Genomic DNA, 23,326 nt, shown 5'->3' on the forward strand with positions numbered 1-23,326 from the left:
CCTGTTGCACTGGTGGAAACAGTCAATGGTAGATTTGTACGATGGATTCACTAAGGCTCAATGTTTTGAACAAATCTCTGCCAAATTCCTGTATTTCCTGATATTATCATTTGTGCGTGTTGGTCATTTTACAGCTCATGTGTATCACAAAGAGAAATTTGTTTTTGAGAGTGAGAACCTACGTAGAGTGTATCCATCCATCCATCCAGAACTGGTGTATGTGAGAAAAGACATTGAAGTTTTGTACAATGGATAATAATGACATTTTCACAAACTTAAGATTTTTCATAGGTTTTAATAAATTCATATACTTTGTATTATTTACATCATATTGAAGTACAAATATCAAAGATGTAAACAAAGCTATATATTTCAAAAACTGCCAGCCCATGTACCCAAATAATATCTGTACAATCATGTATTCAACAGCAGTAACTGGTGACCAAGTACAAAAATAAACAAGAAGTGGAAAAGATACGTTTGACAGCTTTCCATAAAGAATAAGGTGAGTCAGATGAGTTTCTTTACTGTTGTCACTGTCAACTGTGTACAGAATAAAACCAGCAATGAAGTCAACATTTAGTTAATTTGTGAAGCATTATTTGAAGGTGACGTATTTTACATGTTTTACATATTTTACACTTTTGTCCATTTGTAGGTTTTAAAAGTAACTCATGAGTAAAATGGTTTCAGTTGGTGACTGATACAGACACAAGATAAAGTAAACTAAGCAAATATAAGATCAGACATTTTGGCAGCATCAACCTGTCAAACAGTGAACCTTAAATCAATTTATTCAAACCTACTTATGAATCATTCATTAATCCTCTCTAATAGTAACATTTTTACTGCAACAACTTTCAAATCATCAAAGTTTCATTAACTTCGTATTTACTTCTGAATTGTCCTGAGAAAGCAACAAAATGAGGTGGTAATTGAACATGAATAAAATAAACCCATTTTTCATTATTAAAGTCTGCTCAATATTATGTTAATTCAACTTTAACTCCTGAACCCAGTCTCATGTCAGTGCAGAGTCAAAGTCTATTTGTGTGTTCACCATCCACCCCGCCTACATCTCCTGCACTCTTGAGGACCAGATCCTTCACTGATGAATTATATTAACAATATCTGTGGTTGAGGGAATTTACAACATTTTATTCTGGTGACTGACTTGGATTGTTTTTTCCAAGACAGGGGTCTGGAGGTCCAACTCTGCTCCCCGGATTCATTTCTCCTCCTCAGGCTCTAGACACCCGAAGTGACATCTGTCGTTTTTTGGCCTGGTGAGACATGACAGCACACAGATGTATTTAGACAAATTATTACATGACTTTAGATTAGAGCAGGTCCACACTCAGACCAGTCCAGTACCTTAAAGTAGAAATAAAGGCCACAGAACTCCAGCACCAGAATCAGCGGCACGGTCACATGTCTGATGACAAAAGCTGTTGGAACTGCAAAAAACATCCACAGTAGGAGTGAACAAAGTGAGCTAATGTTGCAGTCAAGACCAAGGCAGAATGAGACCAAAACAAGTACAGATTCACATCATTTTCAATTATTACACATTGATGTGACATAACCAGTTCATTTTCTCTCCATCCCACTGAAATAACAGCTATTTTAAGGAGATTAAACCTGTAAAGCAGTATGTGTGTATTCTTTTTTTGTCTTACCAGTGTGGACATAAGGGTACAACTATGAGAAAAGTTTGTGTTTTTTCAAATCACAATTTTAATGTTAACAAATAAATGAGACGATACAAAGTCAGTTTAGTGACATTCCTCCAGCTGTGGTCTTGACCAGTGTTAGAATCTGTAATGCACTTTGTTTCAGCTCAGCTGTATTTTTACAGAGACTGTAAAGACAACACTCAACTGAACCGTTTGAGGAGTTTATCATTCTGATGCCCTCTGATCTCATTCCCATTCCTTCTATTTCCTCACATTCCAGCTGCCTGTCTAACCAAAGCCACTGTCACAACGTTCCCATGTAACGACTTACATTTAATGATGATACTAATGGTTGCTGTCTCTGTGGAGTTGGAGTCCTTGGTTGTCACTTTATGCACACAGGTGTAGTTGTTCTGGTGTTCGTACAGAGCTACAGGGAAGATGAAGGAGGCCGAGTTGTTGTCTTTAAGGTCAGGGTTGATGATGGTGGAGTCAGAGAGCATCAGAGAGAAACGGCCTTGAGAAGAGTTGGCCTTAATAGAGCAGGTGATAACGAAGCTGTAACCTCTGATGACTTCTGCACCTTCAGGATCCCACGTGAGCCCTTCATTAGGAGACGTGACAGAAATGCTGGGTTCCTGCAGACTCACTGGTTCAGCATGAGACAAATAAGTTTTGTAATTAGGAACAGAGTTGAGATTCAGACGCATTTAACCCCCTAATGCTGACTGTCAGGCATTAACAGGACAGTCAGAGTGAAAGAAAGAGTGTTGAAGTTCAATGCTTCTATCATTAGAATTACATTCACAAGGATGTTTCTATCCTTTCATTTGCTTTAAATACAAAGTAATAGTTAACTGGGATCCAAGTGACTAATAAAAAACCTGAAAACTGGAAAGAGTGACTTGAATTGTGTTTCTGAAGCTGATAGTGGAACAATTGTTGTTGTCAAACACATTAGAAATGTTGGCAGTAGCAGAGTAGGGACTGAAGGTCTGTGTCTTTCTAAGCAAGACCGAAGGCGTTTAAAAAAAAAAAAAAAAAGGCTCATCTGAAATCGAATAAGTGACACTGACACTTTGACTCCAGATAACTTCACCAGCAGGGTTAACACAGATGCTGATTGTTGGTGAGATTTAAATGTGAATTAAATGTTAATGAACAGTGTTGTTTCATTCAGCTGCTTCAATTGTCATTCAGTTCATTATTTAACTATTACAGTACTACTAAAAAAATAGAACATGATGTTCATCATACCTGAACAGACCACACCAGCATCCTCATTATGTGCACATTTGTGTTTCCAAAGTCTTCGGTTTGAACATTTAAATAGAGTCTCCTCGTCTCCTGTACAGGCCACATCATTGAACCAGATAGAACCAGTGCCTTGACCAAAGTGGGCTGAACCAGGGGCACTCAGAGCTGTCCCACAGCCCAGCTGTCTGCAGACCACCTGAGCATCATTCAGGTCCCAGTCATCATCACAGACTGTTCCCCAGGCACCATTCAGATAAACTTCAACTCTTCCAGAACACCGAGTAGAACCAGACCCTGCCAGTCTGACTTGATAACCTCAAATATAGAAAAAAAGGAAATAACTGATGTGGACTTTTCTGTGAGCAGGTGTACAAAGACTGACAGGAATCATCTGTTGGAAGGAGCTTGTGAGAACAGAGAATACTCAGTACAGGAGATGGACCAATCTGGTTTTGTAGAAAAAATTATTAAATGAATAAAAAGGTTTATAAAAGCTAACAATGTCTGAGCAAAAAGTCTTCTTACCTGAACAAACTACACCGACATCTTTACTATATCCACAGTCACGTCTATCAGATTTGTGATGAAGACACTGAGTTAAAGAACTCTCCTTTCCTGAACAGAGCACATCATCCAGCCAGACTAGACCAGTACCTTCACCAAACTGGCCTGCAACAGAGACTGCCTGAGCCGTCTCACAGCCCATCTGTCTACAGACCACTTGTGCATGACGAGTGTCCCACTGCTGACTGCAAACTCTTCCCCAGGTACCGTTGTAGTAGACCTCAACTCTTCCAGAACACTGAGTAGAACCAGGCCCAACCAGTTTAATCTGAACATCTAGACACAGAGAACACATAGTCAGTAAAAGCTGAAAGTCTGAAATAGTTTCCATGAAAACAAAACAAGCAGACAACTGTAGCCGCAAATAAACAGAAATGGGTGAACGTGATGATGACATTGGACTGCAATAAAACATGTACAGTAAAAGCAACTGGATGTGAAATACTTGAATAAAACTCTTCTTACCTTCGCAGACCACACCAACATCCTTATCGTGTCCACAGTGATGTCTCCCTAATCCTCCATGTTCGCACTGACCTAAATACTGCTCATGTCCTGAACAGCGCACATCAGTGAGCCAGACTGGACCAGAACCTTGACCAAAGTGGGCTGATGGATGGGCACTCAGTGCCGACCCACAGCCCAGCTGTCTGCAGACCACCTGAGCATCATTCAAGTCCCAGTCGTCATCACAGACTGTTCCCCAGGCACCGTTTTGATAGACTTCAACTCTTCCAGAACACTGAGTAGAACCAGACCCTGCCAGTCTAATGTCAGAGCCTGGGCACAGAAAACACATAATCAGTGAAACAAAACAAGGAAATGAGAAAACACACATTTAAAGTCACACTGAAACTGAAAAAAATAAAGTTTAGAACAGCTCAAAATATTGTAACCAAAAAGTCATCTTACCTAAACAGGCCACACCAACATCCTCAGAATGTTCACAGTCGTGTTTTCCAAATCCTTTGTGCTGACAATCAGTTAATGAACTCTCATTTCCTAAACAGGACACACCATCCAGCCAGATTTGACCAATACCTTCACCATAGCGCCGTGTTAAAGGAACAATGTCTTTTGTCCCACAGCCCAACTGTCTGCAAACCACCTGAGTATTATTTAAGTCCCAGCTGTCATCACAGACTGTTCCCCAGGAACCGTTGTGATAAATTTCAACTCTTCCAGAACAGCGAGTAGAACCAGATCCAACCAATCTGATCTGAACACCTATGAGGAACAACATTCACTAAACATTTCCAGCATTCACACTCACTGTATTTAACTGAAGCTTATCCCAGTATAATGAACTGACCTTCAGCTGATGAAGATGAGGTGAAGAGGACAGAGACTAGAACAGACAATCAAAATGACATGACTTATTAACAACAAAAACAGGTTTATATGATTTAGGTCAAACTGTCTTTCCAAGACTGAGGGAAGGAATTCATGATGAACCGCTATGCATTTTTGTGGAGCTCATAAAATACACTCTAAGTGAATTCATTTTCCTAAAACCAGTGGTGAAATGGGATTCAGTATATTTACTGCAGAAAAAGACTTAAACAAATCTGACATAACTGTGTGGAAGTAGTTCCATTTTATATTATTTCACTCCTCTAATGGATTACATTTTGAAGGGAAATATTTTTACAACATTTCATTCATTTGACACTTTGTTAGTTCCCACTTTTATAACAAAAATGATAAACTACACTGAGCATTCCAAATGAAATGTTGAAAATCTATCTCACCTATGGTCACATAGTGAAGGCTTCTCGGTTGTATGTTTTCCATGGCTGAGACGACAGCTCCTCTGAACCAAGAGTCAGTGATACCACACATATCTGTACTGCATCTAAAATCCAGTGTAGTGGAAAAAAAAAGCTTGTCTTCTTCAGGCACTTCCTTTCTCTCTGTGTAGTCCTTTCTCTCTGAAAATACAAAACACCAAAACATGTTTTGTTAGAATGCAGTAGGTTTAACATAGAGCACTTGAACAACACATTTAAATTCTGTCAGAATTACAAAAATCAAACCTTTACCATCCACTGCATCACCAGTGACCCATTTTAGTTCAGACTGTGTTTCAGTCAAACATTAAATACACAAATTAGAGGATATTCTCTATTAAATGAAGCCTGATAACTTGTATAATGGAGTTCTCTTTAAGCTTTAACCTTAAAACTGTAACTTAGGGGCAGAGTGGGGGTTAGAGTTATAGGGTTAAAGCAGAGGTGTCAAACTCATCTTAGTTCCAGTGGGTCAGAGCAGTAAAATAATAACAAAATAGCCTATAAATAATGACAACTCCAAATTCTTCTACTTGTTTTACGACAAAAAAGTAAAATTAAAGTATGAAGTGTTTATATTTACTAAACTATCCTTTCACAAAACATGTGAATAAACTGAAAACCTGAAATTTATCAAGAAAATAAGTGCAATTTTTAACAATATTATGCCTCAGGTTATCATTTACGCATGTGTATTAAAACTTACAGATCACAGTGGATCTACAAATAAACAAAACATTCAGTAACAGGCATAAATAATATTGTTATAATATTGGAGTGTGGAATTAAAATGAGTTTGACTCCCTTGACTGTTAATGTCTTAAGTGTAATTTTTGCATTTCACAAATTCCACCTGCAGGCCAGATTGGACCCTTTGGTGGGCTGGTTTTGGCCCATGGGCCTCATGTTTGACACCCCTGGGTTAAAGGCTTTGAGAACACACCTCTAAATACAGACGGTAATCTTCTATGTGCTTAACTCACTTTTAAAAAAGTTAATTTGCATTTGTGTGCACACATTTTTTCTCCAATCAACACTATCATTTATTACTTTAAACCAGCTAGAATGCATCCATTTATAGTGTTGTTGGAACTGGTACACACTGAGGCCTGGTGTTGTCCTGCTGAAATAACCACTGATTTCAGGGAAACTTGACCTAATGGCAGCATATGTCTCTTAAATATTCTTAGAAATGCTCAGATGCTAAATGATCTAATGAGCTATGCTTTAAACCAACTCTTCTCATAGTATAATGTCAAAGATCACTGGATACAACGGACTGAAACTGTGAAGATCTGCATGTACTGTCACACTATGACAGTGTTTAATTACCTTTTAAAGGAACTTATTGAGATGTTTTAGGAGGTTATTGAAGTGTAACCTGGGGACTGAGTAAAACATATTAAATTCAGTCATTAAAAACACTGTATCACATATGTTTGAGCTTCATTATCAATGTACGAGGCTCAGAACAGGCTCAGGGTTTGTGAACTGTGGTCCCAGTGTGATTTTACTTATCTGATTCTCTCTGCAGTGACAACATCTCTCACAAATACATAGTTACACCCAATCAAAAAAATCAGCAGATGACAGGAATTAGTCTTATCTTTCACAAACCACTGACATATTTTATACTTCCACCACTCTGTCAGCAGCACTAATCAAACACAGGAGTAAGAACATTACTTGTTTGAATACTGTTATTTACAATAAAATGAACTTATTTGATATTTAGATTTTAGAAAGAAAAAAAAAAGCTCTGCATAATGAAGACTGGGAATGGCTTGGCTCTAGAACAGGGGTGTGCACAAACGCAGCTTTGAAAATATGTAAAATAGATGATTTGACAGATTAATTTAGTTTGGATAATGCACAAAATGTCAACATTTTTCACTTATTTGATACAGGTTACTTGTTCTCCTGCAGCCCCATTTCCACTCAGTGGAGCAGTATCTGACAGGAACCTTCCTATAGATGTAGACATTCAGAATTAATACTATGTGCAAATACAAATCCTACTGCTGCAAAAAACACAAGCAGGTTGTAGAATAAAGACAAAGAAAGAAATAAACATGTTCTCTGAAGCTCAGTTGAATGTTTACTCCAGTCTTTTGTATCAGTGTGTCCTTACCTTTCCCTCCCCGTTCTCATGTGCAGGTTACTGACGCCTCTCACCTGGTCTCATCTGGTCTCATCTGGTCTCAAATGGTCTCAGATGGTCTTGTCTGGTCTCTCTGATGGTTCTTCAGTCCCCAGGCTCAGCCATTTCTGTGAGAGTACTTTTTTGTAGTTTTTGTAGTTATTCACAATCACTAAGGCATTTTTGAAGGTTCTTGACACAGAAAAATGGAAAACACTGGCAAATAAACATGTTTAAATATTATAGTATAAATATTCTGAAGCATTTATCATATTTCCAACATGGGCACAAAACATTTATAGGCGTACACTGACTTGCACACATTGAAATCAGAACTCTTAGAGCCTTTGAGTTGTGTTCAGAGAGTCCACCTGCTTCATGTGTGTCCTGTTGCACTGGTGGAAACAGTCAATGGTAGATTTGTACGATGGATTCACTAAGGCTCAATGTTTTGAACAAATCTCTGCCAAATTCCTGTATTTGCTGATATTATCATTTGTGCATGTTGGTCATTTTACAGCTCATGTGTATCACAAAGAGAAATTTGTTTTTGAGAGTGAGAACCTACGTAGAGTGTATCCACCCACCTGTCTGTCTGCCCATCCATCCATCCATCCATCCATCCATCCATTCGAAATTGGTGCAGGTGAGAAAAGACATTTAAGTTTTGTACAACAGATATCAATGACATTCTCACAAACTTTAAATGTTTCATAGGTTTTAATGCGTTCATATATTTTGTATTATTTACATCATATTGAAGTACTAATATCAAAGATGAAAACAAAGCTATATCTTTCAAAAACTACATGTCCATTTACCCAAATAATATCTGTACAATAATGTATTCAACAGCAGTAACTGGTGACCAAGTACAGAAATAAACAAGAAGTTGAAAAGATACGTTTGACAGCTTTCCATAAAGAATAAGGTGAGTCAGGTGAGTTTCTTTACTGTTGTCATTGTCAACTATGTACAGACTAAAACCAGCAATGAAGTCAACATTTAGTCAATTTGTGAAGCATTATTTAAAGGTGACGTATTTTACATGTTTTACATGTTTTACAATTTTGTCCATTTGTAGGTTTTAAAAGTAACTCATGAGTAAAATGGTTTCAGTTGGTGACTGATACAGACACAAGATAAAGTAAACTAAGCAAATATAAGATCAGACATTTTGGCAGCATCAACCTGTCAAACAGTGAACCTTAAATCAATTTATTCAAACCTACTTATGAATCATTCATTAATCCTCTCTAATAGTAACATTTTTACTGCAACAACTTTCAAATCATCAAAGTTTCATTAATTTTGTATGTACTTATGAACTGTCCTGAAAAAGCAACAAAATGAGGTGGTAATTGAAGATGATTTAAAAAAAAAACATTTTTCATTATTAAAGTCTGCTCAATATTATGTTATTTCAATTTCAACTCCTGAACCCAGTCTCATGTCAGTGCGGAGTCAAAGTCTATTTGTGTGTTCACCATCCACCCCGCCTACATCTCCTGCACTCTTGAGGACCAGATCCTTCACTGATGAATTATATTAACAATATCTGTGGTTGAGGGAATTTACAACATTTTATTCTGGTGACTGACTTGGATTGTTTTTTCCAAGACAGGGGTCTGGAGGTCCAACTCTGCTCCCCGGATTCATTTCTCCTCCTCAGGCTCTAGACACCCGAAGTGACATCTGTCGTTTTTTGGCCTGGTGAGACATGACAGCACACAGATATATTTAGACAAATTATTACATGACTTTACATTAGAGCAGGTCCACACTCAGACCAGTCCAGTACCTTAAAGTAGAAATAAAGGCCACAGAACTCCAGCACCAGAATCAGCGGCACGGTCACATGTCTGATGACAAAAGCTGTTGGAACTGCAAAAAACATCCACAGTAGGAGTGAACAAAGTGAGCTAATGTTGCAGTCAAGACCAAAGCAGAATGAGACCAAAACAGATTCACATCATTTTCAATTATTACACATTGATGTGACATAACCAGTTCATTTTCTCTCCATCCCACTGAAATAACAGCTATTTTAAGGAGATTAAACCTATAAAGCGGTATGTGTGTATTCTTTTTTTGTCTTACCAGTGTGGACATAAGGGTACAACTATGAGAAAAGTTTGTGTTTTTTCAAATCACAGTTTTAATGTCAACAAATAAATGAGACGATACAAAGTCAGTTTAGTGACATTCCTCCAGCTGTGGTCTTGACCAGTGTTAGAATCTGTAATGCACTTTGTCTCAGCTCAGCTGTATTTTTACAGAGACTGTAAAGATAACACTCAACTGAACCGTTTGAGGAGTTAATAATTCTGATGTCCTCTGATCTCATTCCCAATCTCTTTCCTTCTATTCTGGAGGATTCTGTTGAGTTTCTGTAAACTGACTTAAGAGTCTGGTTTCGATCAGCTCTATATGTAAAGTGTCATGAGATAAGTTTTGTTATGATTTGGTGCTATATAAATAAACTTTGATTGATTGATATTTCCTCACATTCCAGCTGCCTGTCTAACCAAAGCCACTGTCACAACGTTCCCATGTAACGACTTACATTTAATGATGATACTAATGGTTGCTGTCTCTGTGGAGTTGGAGTCCTTGGTTGTCACTTTATGCACACAGGTGTAGTTGTTCTGGTGTTCGTACAGAGCTACAGGGAAGATGAAGGAGGCCGAGTTGTTGTCTTTAAGGTCAGGGTTGATGATGGTGGAGTCAGAGAGCATCAGAGAGAAACGGCCTTGAGAAGAGTTGGCCTTAATAGAGCAGGTGATGACGAAGCTGTAACCTCTGATGACTTCTGCACCTTCAGGACCCCACGTGAGCCCTTCATTAGGAGACGTGACAGAAATGCTGGGTTCCTGCAGACTCACTGGTTCAACATGAGACAAATAAGTTTTGTAATTAGGAACAGAGTTGAGATTCAGATGCATTTAATCCCCTAATGCTGACTGTCAGGCATTAACAGGACAGTCAGAGTGAAAGAAAGAGTGTTGAAGTTCAATGCTTCTATCATTAGAATTACATTCACAAGGATGTTTCTATCCTTTCATTTGCATTTAATACAAAGCAATAGTTAACTGGGATCCAAGCAACTAATAAAAAACCTGAAAACTGGAAAGAGTGACTTGAATTGTGTTTCTGAAGCTGATAGTGGAACAGTTGTTATTGTCAAACACATTAGAAATGTTGGCAGTAGCAGAGAAAGGACTGGAGGTCCGTGTGTTTCTAAGCAAGACCAAAGGTGTTTTAAAAAAAAAAAAAAAAAAAAAAAGGCTCATCTGAGATTGAACAAATGACGCTGACACTTGGACTCCAGATAACTTCACCAGCAGGGTTAACAGAAATGCTAAATATTGGTGAGATTTAAATGTGAATTAAATGTTAATGAACAGTGTTGTTTCATTCAGCTGCTTCAATTGTCATTCAGTTCATTATTTAACTATTACAGTACTATTAAAAAAATAGAATATGATGTTCATCATACCTGAACAGACCACACCAGCGTCCTCATTATGTGCACATTTGTGTTTCCAATTTGAGTTTGAACACTTAAATAGAGTCTCCTCCTCTCCTGTACAGGCCACATCAGCGAGCCAGACTGGACCAGTACCTTGACCAAAGTGGGCTGAACCAGGGGCACTCAGAGCTGTCCCACAGCCCAGCTGTCTGCAGACCACCTGAGCATCATTCAGGTCCCATCTGTCATCACAGACTGTTCCCCAGGCAACATTCTGATAAACTTCAACTCTTCCAGAACACCGAGTAGAACCAGACCCTGCCAGTCTGACTTGATAACCTTAAACATAGAAAACAAGGAAATAACTGATGTGGACTTTTCTGTGAGCAGGTGCACAAAGACTGACAGGAATCATCTGTTGGAAGGAGCTTGTGAGAACAGAGAATACTCAGTACAGGAGATGAAACAAACAATCATATGAACCTACAGCTCTTTCCAAGCAGTAACTCATATTACAATAAAAAACCCATTTAAAGCAACGTTAACTGGATGACAGAATTATTAAATTAACTAAAGATTTTAGAAAAGCTGAACAAAAAGTCTTCTTACCTGAACAAACCACACCGACATCTTTACTATATCCACAGTCACGTCTATCAAATTTGTGGTGAAGACACTGAGTTAAAGAACTCTCCTTTCCTGAACAGCGCACATCATCCAGCCAGACTAGACCAGTACCGTCACCAAACTGGCCTACAACAGACACTGCCTGAGCCGTCTCACAGCCCATCTGTCTACAGACCACTTGTGCATGACGAGTGTCCCAGTGCTGACTGCAAACTCTTCCCCAGGTACCGTTGTAGTAGACCTCAACTCTTCCAGAACACTGAGTAGAACCAGGCCCAACCAGTTTAATCTGAACATCTAGACACAGAGAACACATAGTCAGTAAAAGCTGAAAGTCTGAAATAGTTTCCATGAAAACAAAACAAGCAGACAACTGTAGCCACAAATAAACAGAAATGGGTGAACGTGATGATGACACTGGACTGCAATAAAACACAGATACATTTCAAGCAACTGGATGTGAGAGCTGTTCCATAGTTTTAGATGAGCTCAAAATACTTGAATAAAACTCTTCTTACCTTCACAGACCACACCAACATCCTTATCATGTCCACAGTGAGGTCTCCCTAATCCTCCATGTTCACACTGAACTAAATACTGCTCATGTCCTGAACAGCGCACATCAGTGAGCCAGACTGGACCAGAACCTTGACCAAAGTGGGCTGATGGATGGGCACTCGGTGCCGACCCACAGCCCAGCTGTCTGCAGACCACCTGAGCATCATTCAAGTCCCAGTCGTCATCACAGACTGTTCCCCAGGCACCGTTTTGAGACACTTCAACTCTTCCAGAACACTGAGTAGAACCAGACCCTGCCAGTCTAATGTCAGAGCCTGGGCACAGAAAACACATAATCAGTGAAACAAAACAAGGAAATGAGAAAACACACATTTAAAGTCACACTGACTCAGTGTTGGAATTGAAAAAAAGAATGTTTAGAACAGCTCAAAATACTGTAACCAAAAGTCATCTTACCTGAGCAGGCCACACCAACATCCTCAGTATGTCTACAGTTGTGATTCCCAAATCCTTTGTGCTGACAATCAGTTAATGAACTCTCATTTCCTAAACAGGACACATCGTCCAGCCAGATTTGACCAATACCTTCACCAAACCTTGGTGTTAAAGGGACAATGTCTCTTGTGTCACAGCCCAACTGTCTGCAAACCACCTGAGTATCATTGAAGTCCCAGTCGTCATCACAGACTGTTCCCCAAACACCGTTGTGATAAACTTCAACTCTTCCAGAACAGCGAGTAGAACCAGATCCAACCAATCTGATCTGAACACCTATGAGGAACAACATTCACTAAACATTTCCAGCATTCATACTCACTGTATTTAACTGAAGCTTATCCCAGTATAATGAACTGACCTTCAGCTGATAAAGATGAGGTGAAGAGGACAGAGACTAGAACAGACAATCAAAATGACATGACTTATTAACAACAAAAACGGATTTATATGATTTAGGTCAAACTGTCTTTCCAAGACTGAGGGAAGGAATTCAAGATGAATCGCTGTGCATTTTTGTGGAGCTCATAAAATACACTCTAAGTGAATTCATTTTCCTAAAACCAGTGGTGAAATGGGATTCAGTATATTTACTGCAGAAAAACAATTAAACAAATCTAATATAACTGTGTGGAAGTAGTTCCATTTTATATTATTTTACTCCTCGAATGGATTAAATTTTAAAGGGAAATATTTTTACAACACTTCATTTATTTGACACTTTGTTAGTTTCCACTTTTATAATAAAAATGATAAACTACACTGAGCATTCCAAATGAAATGTTGAAAATCTATCTCACCTATGGTCACATAGTGAAGGCTTCTCGGTTGTATGTTTTCCATGGCTGAGACGACAGCTCCTCTGAACCAAGAGTCAGTGATACCACACATATCTGTACTGCATCTAAAAACCAGTGTAGTGAAATAAAAAGCTTGTCTTCTGCGGGCACTTCCTGTCTCTCTGTGTAGTCCTTTCTCTCTGAAAATACAAAACACCAAAACATGTTTTGTTAGAATGCAGTAGGTTTAACATTGTGTGTGTGTGCGTGTGTGTGTGTAACAAGTGTGTGTGTGTGCAGGTGGGTGGGTGGGTGCTTGGGTGGGGGGTGGTACTGATTTTTAAACTGATATGTAAAGCACTTTGTGCTACAGTCTCTATGTATGAAAAGTGCTATATAAATAAAGATTATTATTATTATAATTATTATTATTATTATTATTATTATTATTATTATTATTATTATTATTATTAACATAGAGCACTTGAACAACACATTTAAATTCTGTCAGAATTACAAAAATCAAATCTTTACCATCCACTGCATCACCAGTGACCCATTTTAGTTCAGACTGTGTTTCAGTCAAACAATAAATACAGAAATTAGAGGATATTCTCTATTAAATGAAGCCTGATAACTTGTGTAATGGAGTTCTCTTTAAGCTTTAACCTTAAAACTGTAACTTAGGGGCAGAGTGGGGGTTAGAGTTATAGGGTTAAAGCAGAGGTGTCAAACTCATTTTAGTTCCAGTGGGTCAGAGCAGTAAAATAATAACAAAATAGCCTATAAATAATGACAACTCCAAATTCTTCAACTTGTTTTACGACAAAAAAGTAAAATTAAAGTATGAAATGTTTACATTTACTAAACTGTCATTTCACAAAACATGTGAATAAACTGAAAAACCTGAAATTTGTAACAACAATAAGTACAATTCAACCATATTATGCCTCAGTTTATCATTTACACATGTGTATTAAAACTTACAGATCACAGTGGATCTACAAATAAACAAAACATTCAGTAACAGGCATAAATAATATTGTTATAATATTGGAGTGTGAAATTAAAATGAGTTTGACTCCCTTGACTGTTAATGTCTTCAGTGTAATTTTTGCTTTTCACAAATTCCACCTGCAGGCCAGATTGGACCCTTTGGTGGGCCGGCTTTGGCCCATGGGCCTCATGTTTGACTCCCCTGGGTTAAAGGCTTTGAGAACACACCTCTAAATACAGACGGTAATCTTCTATGTGCTTAACTCACTGTTTTAAAAAATTTAATTGGCTCATTTGTGCACACATTTTTCGACAATCAACACCACCATTTATTTATCATTTATTACTTTAAACCAGTTAGAATGTACCCATTTATAGTGTTGTTGGAGCTGGTACACACTGAGGCCTGGTGTTGTCCTGCTGAAATAACCATTGATTTCAGGGAAACTTGACTTGCTGGCAGCATACGTCTCTTAAATATTCTACTATAAGCTTTCACGTGGATGGGACCTTTACACATCTGCAGGTCAGCCATGTGGACACTGATGCACACCGACTTATGGATATGGACAGTCCTGGAAGTGGTCATAGAACCCCATATCTGTTTTTCCTGAAACATGAATTTGTCTGACCACAGCACGTTTGACTGTCTTTTGGACCATCTGAGATGAGCTCAGGTCAGGCTTTAAACCAACTCTTCTCATTGTATGATGTCAAAGGTCACTGGATACAACAGACTGAAACTGTGAAGATTTGCAAGTACTGTCACACTATGACAGTGTTTAATTACCTTTTAAAAGAACTTATTGAGATGTTTTAGGAGGTTATTGAAGTGTAACCAGGGGACTGAGTAAAACATATTAAATTCAGTCATTAAAAACACTGTATCACATATGTCTGAGCTTCACTATCAATGTACGAGGCTCAGAACAGACTCAGGGTTTGTGAACTGTGGTCCCAGTGTGGTTTTACTTATCTGATTCTCTCTGCAGTGACAACATCTCTCACAAATACATAGTTACACCCGATCAAAAAAATCAGCAGTTAACCGGAATTAGTCTTATCTTTCACAAACAACTTACATATTTTATACTTCCACCACTCTGTCAGCAGCACTAATCAAACACAGGACTAAGAACATTACTTGTTTGAATACTGTTATTTACAATAAAATGAACTTATTTGATATTTAGATTTTAGAAAAAAAAAAGCTCTGCATAATGAAGACTGGGAATGGCTTGGATCTAGCACAGGGGTGTGCACAAACGCAGCTTTGAAAATATGTAAAATAGATGATTTGACAGATTGATTTGGTTTGGATAATGCACAAAATGTCAACATTTTTCACTTATTTGATACAGGTTACTTGTTCTCCTGCAGCCCCATTTCCACTCAGTGGAGCAGTATCTGACAGGAACCTTCCTATAGATGTAGACATTCAGAATTAATACTATGTGCAAATACAAATCCTACTGCTGGAAAAAACGCAAGCAGGTTGTAGAATGAAGACAAAGAAAGAAATAAACATGTTCTCTGAAGCTCAGTTTGACTGTTGAATGTTTACACCAGTCTTTGTATCAGTGTGTCCTTAACTGTCCCTCCCTGTTCTCATGTGCAGGTTACCAAAGCCTCTCACCTGGACTCATCTGGTCCCACCTGGTCTCAAATGGTCTCAGATGGTCTTGTCTGGTCTCTCTAATGGCTCATCAGTCCCCAGACTCAGCCAGGTCTACTTTTTTGTAGTTTTTGTAGTTATTCACAGTCACTAAGGCACTTTTTTTGAAGGTTCTTGACACAGAAAAATGGAAAACACTGGCAAATTAACTTGTTAATTAAATATTCTGAAGCATTTATCATATTTCCAACATGGGCACAAAACATTTATAGGTGTGCGCTGAAATCAGAACTCTTAGAGCCTTTGAGTTGTGTTCAAAGAGTCCACCTGCTTCATGTGTGTCCTGTTGCACTGGTGGAAACAGTCAATGGTAGATTTGTACGATGGATTCACTAAGGCTCAATGTTTTGAACAAATCTCTGCCAAATTCCTGTATTTGCTGATATTATCATTTGTGTGTATTGGTCATTTTACAGCTCATGTGTATCACAATGAGAAATTTGTTTTTGAGAGTGAGAACCTACGTAGAGTGTATCCACCCACCCACCCACCTATCCATCCATCCATCCATCCATCCATCCATCCGAAATTGGTGCATGTGAGAAAAGACATTTAACCCTTTCATGCATGAATTGTGAGAACCTTTGTCAAGATTTTTTTCTTCAGTGTTTTTATTCCTCCTTAGGCATGAATAAAACAATGCAATCAATTTTTTTTTTCTATGGAGTGACAAAAATATCCATGCATTTAATTTTTGAAGTAACGAAACATGTTTAAAACCCAATATCAGAAAGTGAGATGAAAACGATGAAATAAAAACATTTTTAATGCTGCTAATCTGATGTCTTCTCACATTTTAACATATTCTAATGCTAGTAATTACTCACTTCATGGAGATAATATGCAAAAAAACCCTTCTTGTCTAATAAATAATTGATTTACACTCAAACATGTTACTGCAGATCAGGTTTATCAAGAACAGTACAGTTACAGTAATGGTCTGAATGTCAGTGTATGGGATGGTGCGTAAGTGTTCACTGTGTTGGCTGATATGGAACTAAAACATCAAAACCCATTAATATACAAGAGAACAACTGGAGAAGAACTGTCCACTGGAGTGACCTATGCATGAAAGGGTTAAGTTTTGTACAATGGATATTAATGAAATTCTCACAAACTATAAATGTTTCATAGGTTTTAATGCATTCATATATTTTGCATTATTTACATCATATTGAAGTACAAATATCAAAGATGAAAACAAAGCTACATCTTTCAAAAACTACATGTCCATTTACCCAAATATCTGTACAATCATGTAGTCAACAGCAGTAACTGGTGACCAAGTACAAAAATAAACAAGAAGTTGAAAAGATACATTTGACAGCTTTCCATAAAGAATAAGGTGAGTCAAATGAGTTTCTTTATTGTTATCATTATCAACTATGTACAGACTAAAACCAGCAATGAAGTCAATATTCAGTCAATTTGTGAAGCATTATTTAAAGGTGATGTATTTTACATATTTTACATGTTTTACAATTTTGTCCATTTGTAAGTTTTAAAAGTAACTCATGAGTAAAATGGTTTCAGTTGGTGACTGATACAGACACAAGATAAAGTAAACTAAGCAAATATAAGATCAGACATTTTGGCAGCATCAACCTGTCAAACAGTGAACTTTAAATCAATTTATTCAAACCTACTTATGAATCATTCATTAATCCTCTCTAATAGTAACATTTTTACTCCAACAACTTTCAAATCATCAAAGTTTCATTAACTTTGTATTTACTTCTGAATTGTCCTGAGAAAGCAACAAAATGAGGTGGTAATTGAAGATGAATAAAATAAACCCATTTTTCATTATTAAAGTCTGCTCAATATTATGTTAATTCAACTTTAACTCCTGAACCCAGTCTCATGTCAGTGCAGAATCAAAGTCTATTTGTGTGTTCACCATCCACCCCGCCTACATCTCCTGCACTCTTGAGGACCAGATCCTTCACTGATGAATTATATTAACAATATCTGTGGTTGACGGAATTTACAACATTTTATTCTGGTGACTGACTTGGATTGTTTTTTCCAAGACAGGGGTCTGGAGGTCCAACTCTGCTCCCCGGATTCATTTCTCCTCCTCAGGCTCTAGACACCCGAAGTGACATCTGTCGTTTTTTGGCCTGGTGAGACATGACAGCACACAGATATATTTAGACAAATTATTACATGACTTTACATTAGAGCAGGTCCACACTCAGACCAGTCCAGTACCTTAAAGTAGAAATAAAGGCCGCAGAACTCCAGCACCAGAATCAGCGGCACGGTCACATGTCTGATGACAAAAGCTGTTGGAACTGCAAAAAACATCCACAGTAGGAGTGAACAAAGTGAGCTAATGTTGCAGTCAAGACCAAGGCAGAATGAGACCAAAACAGATTCACATCATTTTCAATTATTACACATTGATGTGACATAACCAGTTCATTTTCTCTCCATCCCACTGAAATAACAGCTATTTTAAGGAGATTAAACCTATAAAGCGGTATGTGTGTATTCTTTTTTTGTCTTACCAGTGTGGACATAAGGGTACAACTATGAGAAAAGTTTGTGTTTTTTCAAATCACAGTTTTAATGTCAACAAATAAATGAGACGATACAAAGTCAGTTTAGTGACATTCCTCCAGCTGTGGTCTTGACCAGTGTTAGAATCTGTAATGCACTTTGTCTCAGCTCAGCTGTATTTTTACAGAGACTGTAAAGACAACACTCAACTGAACCGTTTGAGGAGTTAATAATTCTGATGTCCTCTGATCTCATTCCCAATCTCTTTCCTTCTATTCTGGAGGATTCTGTTGAGTTTCTGTAAACTGACTTAAGAGTCTGGTTTCGATCAGCTCTATATGTAAAGTGTCATGAGATAAGTTTTGTTATGATTCTGTGCTGTATAAATAAACTTTGATTGATTGGTATTTCCTCACATTCCAGCTGCCTGTCTAACCAAAGCCACTGTCACAACGTTCCCATGTAACGACTTACATTTAATGATGATACTAATGGTTGCTGTCTCTGTGGAGTTGGAGTCCTTGGTTGTCACTTTATGCACACAGGTGTAGTTGTTCTGGTGTTCGTACAGAGCTACAGGGAAGATGAAGGAGGCCGAGTTGTTGTCTTTAAGGTCAGGGTTGATGATGGTGGAGTCAGAGAGCATCAGAGAGAAACGGCCTTGAGAAGAGTTGGCCTTAATAGAGCAGGTGATGACGAAGCTGTAACCTCTGATGACTTCTGCACCTTCAGGACCCCACGTGAGCCCTTCATTAGGAGACGTGACAGAAATGCTGGGTTCCTGCAGACTCACTGGTTCAACATGAGACAAATAAGTTTTGTAATTAGGAACAGAGTTGAGATTCAGATGCATTTAATCCCCTAATGCTGACTGTCAGGCATTAACAGGACAGTCAGAGTGAAAGAAAAAGTGCTTAAGTTCAGTGCTTCTATCATTAGAATTACATTCACAAGGATGTTTCTATCCTTTCATTTGCATTTAATACAAAGTAATAGTTAACTGAGATCCAAGTGACTAATAAAAAAACCAGAAAACTACAAAGTTTGACTTGAAATGTGTTTTTGAAGCTGATAGCAATTGTTGTTGTCAAACACATTAGAAATGTTGGCAGTAGCAGAGTAGGGACTGAAGGTCTGTGCGTTTCTAAGCGAGACCAAAAGTGTTATACAAAAAAAAAAAAAAAAGTCTCATCTGAAATCGAATAAGTGACGCTGACACTTTGACTCCAGATAACTTCACCAGCAGGGTTAACAGAGCTGCTGAATATTGGTGAGATTTAAATGTGAATTAAATGTTAATGAACAGTGTTGTTTCATTCAGCTGCTTCAATTGTCATTCAGTTCATTATTTAACTATTACAGTACTATTAAAAAAATAGAACATGATGTTCATCATACCTGAACAGACCACACCAGCGTCCTCATTATGTGCACATTTGTATTTCCAATTTGAGTTTGAACACTTAAATAGAGTCTCCTCCTCTCCTGTACAGGCCACATCAGCGAGCCAGACTGGACCAGTACCTTGACCAAAGTGGGCTGAACCAGGGGCACTCAGAGCTGTCCCACAGCCCAGCTGTCTGCAGACCACCTGAGCATCATTCAGGTCCCATCTGTCATCACAGACTGTTCCCCAGGCACCATTCAGATAAACTTCAACTCTTCCAGAACACCGAGTAGAACCAGACCCTGCCAGTCTGACTTGATAACCTCAAATATAGAAAACAAGGAAATAACTGATGTGGACTTTTCTGTGAGCAGGTGTACAAAGACTGACAGGAATCATCTGTTGGAAGGAGCTTGTGAGAACAGAGAATACTCAGTACAGGAGATGGACCAATCTGGTTCTGCCTGCACTTCCCATCATACAAACCTTCTATGGAACAAATATCAGAACTCTTTCAAGATACAGAATGGACTGAGGGTGTTTCTCCATAATCAGTTTAAAGTAGTTTAAACCAGTTATACTACAAACATAAGGAAAACATGAATGACATATGAATGCATATTCCTAAAGGAGACAGAGGTAGATAGTTTAGACACAATATGTTTATAAACCTTGGGATGTAGACTTAGTGTGTACAGATCCAGGTAAAGGACAGAGTACAAGACAAAGTGCATATGATCTGTACCCTGACCTCTGAACTAAGATTGGTAAAACTATGGGTTTAGGTAACCAAAGACACAAACAATCATATGAACCTACAGCTCTTTTAAACAGTAACTCATATTACAATAAAAAACACATTTAAAGCAACGTTAACTGGATGACAGAATTATTAAATTAATTAAAGGTTTTAGAAAAGCAAACAATGTCTGAAAAAAAGTCTTCTTACCTGAACAAACCACACCGACATCTTTACTATATCCACAGTCACGTCTATCAGATTTGTGGTGAAGACACTCAGTTAAAGAACTCTCCTTTCCTGAACAGAACAAATCATCCAGCCAGACTGGGCCAGTACCTTCACCAAACTGGCCTACAACAGACACTGCCTGAGCCGTCTCACAGCCCATCTGTCTGCAAACCACTTGTGCATGAGGAGTGTCCCACTGCTGACTGCAAACTCTTCTCCACGTACCATTGTCGTAGACCTCAACTCTTCCAGAACACTGAGTAGAACCAGGCCCAAGTAGTTTCATCTGAACATCTAGACACAGAGAACACATAGTCAGTAAAAGCTGGAAGTCTGAAATAGTTTCCATCTAAACAAAACAAGCAGACAACTGTAGCTGCAAATAAACAGAGAAATGGGTGAACATGATGATGACATTGGACTGCAATAAAACACATACATTAAAAGCAACTGGATGTGAGAGCTGTTCCATAGTTTTAGATGAGCTCAAAATACTTGAATAAAACTCTTCTTACCTTCACAGACCACACCAACATCCTTATCATGTCCACAGTGAGGTCTCCTTAATCCTCCATGTTCACACTGAACTAAATACTGCTCATGTCCTGAACAGCGCACATCAGTGAGCCAGACTGGACCAGAACCTTGACCAAAGTGGGCTGATGGATGGGCACTCAGTGCCGACCCACAGCCCAGCTGTCTGCAGACCACCTGAGCATCATTCAAGTCCCAGTCGTCATCACAGACTGTTCCCCAGGTACCGTTTTGATAAACTTCAACTCTTCCAGAACACTGAGTAGAACCAGACCCTGCCAGTCTAATGTCAGAGCCTGGGCACAGAAAACACATAATCAGTGAAACAAAACAAGGAAATGAGAAAACACACATTTAAAGTCACACTGACTCAATGTTGGAATTGAAAAAAATAAAGTTTAGAACAGCTCAAAATACTGTAACCAAAAGTCATCTTACCTGAACAGGCCACACCAACATCCTCATTGTGGTCACAGTCATGATTCCGAAATCCTTCATGCTGGCAATCAGTTAATGAACTCTCATTTCCTAAACAGGACACATCATCCAGCCAGATTTGACCAATACCTTCACCAAAGCGCCGTGTAAAAGGGACAATGTCTCTTGTGTCACAGCCCAACTGTCTGCAAAGTACCTGAGTATCATTGAAGTCCCAGTCGTCATCACAGACTGTTCCCCAGGAACCGTTGTGATAAACTTCAACTCTTCCAGAACAGCGAGTAGAACCAGATCCAACCAATCTGATCTGAACACCTATGAGGAACAACATTCACTAAACATTTCCAGCATTCATACTCACTGTATTTAACTGAAGCTTATCCCAGTATAATGAACTGACCTTCAGCTGATAAAGATGAGGTGAAGAGGACAGAGACTAGAACAGACAATCAAAACGACATGACTTATTAACAACAAAAACAGATTTATATGATTTAGGTCAAACTGTCTTTCCAAGACTGAGGGAAGGAATTCAAGATGAACCAATGTGCATTTTGTAGAGTGATAAAATACACTATAAGTGAATTCATTTTCCTTATACCAGTGGTGAAATGTGATTCAGTATATTTACTGCAGAAAAAGACTTAAACAAATCTGATATAACTGTGTGGAAGTAGTTCCATTTTATGCTATTTTACTCCTCTAATGGAATAAATTTTAAAGGGAAATATTTTTACAACACTTCATTTATTTGACACTTTGTTAGTTTCCACTTTTATAACAAAAATGATAAACTACACTGAGCATTCCAAATGAAATGTTGAAAATCTATCTCACCTATGGTCACATAGTGAAGACTTCTCAGTTGTATGTTTTCCATGGCTGAGACGACAGCTCCTCTGAACCAAGAGTCAGTGATACCACACATATCTGTACTGCATCTAAAATCCAGTGTAGTGAAAAAAAAAGCTTGTCTTCTGCGGGCACTTCCTTTCTCTCTGTGTAGTCCTTTCTCTCTGAAAATACAAAACACCAAAACATGTTTTGTTAGAATGCAGTAGGTTTAACATAGAGCACTTGAACAACACATTTAAATTCTGTCAGAATTACAAAAATCAGACCTTTACCATCCACTGCATCACCAGTGACCCATTTTAGTTCAGACTGTGTTTCAGTCAAACATTAAATACACAAATTAGAGAATATTCTGTATTAAATGAAGCCTGATAACTTGTATAATGGAGTTCTCTTTAAGCTTTAACCTTAAAACTATAACTTAGGGGCAGAGTGGGGGTTAGAGTTATAGGGTTAAAGCAGAGGTGTCAAACTCATCTTAGTTCCAGTGGGTCAGAGCAGTAAAATAATAACAAAATAGCCTATAAATAATGACAACTCCAAATTCTTCTACTTGTTTTACGACAAAAAAGTAAAATTAAAGTATGAAGTGTTTATATTTACTAAACTATCCTTTCACAAAACATGTGAATAAACTGAAAACCTGA

At 38.1% G+C, this 23,326-nt stretch overlaps 2 protein-coding genes across 5 annotated transcripts; both read right to left on the reverse strand.

Moving 5' to 3' along the window:
- Positions 1-308: 308 nt before the first annotated feature.
- LOC115436492 (deleted in malignant brain tumors 1 protein-like) lies at positions 309-13,464 on the reverse strand. The gene is made up of 18 exons (XM_030159366.1): positions 13,341-13,464; positions 12,902-12,937; positions 12,502-12,816; positions 12,045-12,359; positions 11,509-11,823; positions 10,927-11,238; positions 9,994-10,311; positions 9,194-9,311; positions 7,200-7,255; positions 5,249-5,428; positions 4,810-4,845; positions 4,410-4,724; positions 3,963-4,277; positions 3,459-3,773; positions 2,934-3,248; positions 2,008-2,325; positions 1,375-1,457; positions 309-1,283 (listed from the first exon to the last, which is right to left on the reverse strand). Exons 1-18 carry the CDS (start codon positions 13,429-13,431, stop codon positions 1,242-1,244), a joined length of 3,795 nt encoding a protein of 1,264 aa, XP_030015226.1. The 5' UTR covers positions 13,432-13,464; the 3' UTR covers positions 309-1,241.
- Positions 13,465-17,131: 3,667 nt separating this feature from the next.
- LOC115434545 (deleted in malignant brain tumors 1 protein-like) lies at positions 17,132-22,714 on the reverse strand. Of its 4 annotated transcripts, XM_030156565.1 has the most exons (10): positions 22,662-22,714; positions 22,225-22,260; positions 21,825-22,139; positions 21,368-21,682; positions 21,078-21,146; positions 20,832-20,921; positions 19,894-20,205; positions 18,970-19,287; positions 18,205-18,287; positions 17,132-18,113 (listed from the first exon to the last, which is right to left on the reverse strand). In XM_030156565.1, exons 1-10 carry the CDS (start codon positions 22,702-22,704, stop codon positions 18,072-18,074), a joined length of 1,623 nt encoding a protein of 540 aa, XP_030012425.1. In that variant the 5' UTR covers positions 22,705-22,714; the 3' UTR covers positions 17,132-18,071. The 4 variants fall into 4 exon arrangements, with proteins under 4 accessions (XP_030012425.1, XP_030012414.1, XP_030012403.1 ...); XM_030156554.1 differs by having other exon boundaries at positions 20,020-20,205; positions 20,832-21,146; XM_030156543.1 differs by having other exon boundaries at positions 20,832-21,146.
- Between the last annotated feature and the right edge of the window lie 612 nt (positions 22,715-23,326).

Source organism: Sphaeramia orbicularis, chromosome 2 (assembly GCF_902148855.1).
Source record: "Sphaeramia orbicularis chromosome 2, fSphaOr1.1, whole genome shotgun sequence".
In the NCBI taxonomy this organism is placed as follows: domain Eukaryota; kingdom Metazoa; phylum Chordata; class Actinopteri; order Kurtiformes; family Apogonidae; genus Sphaeramia; species Sphaeramia orbicularis.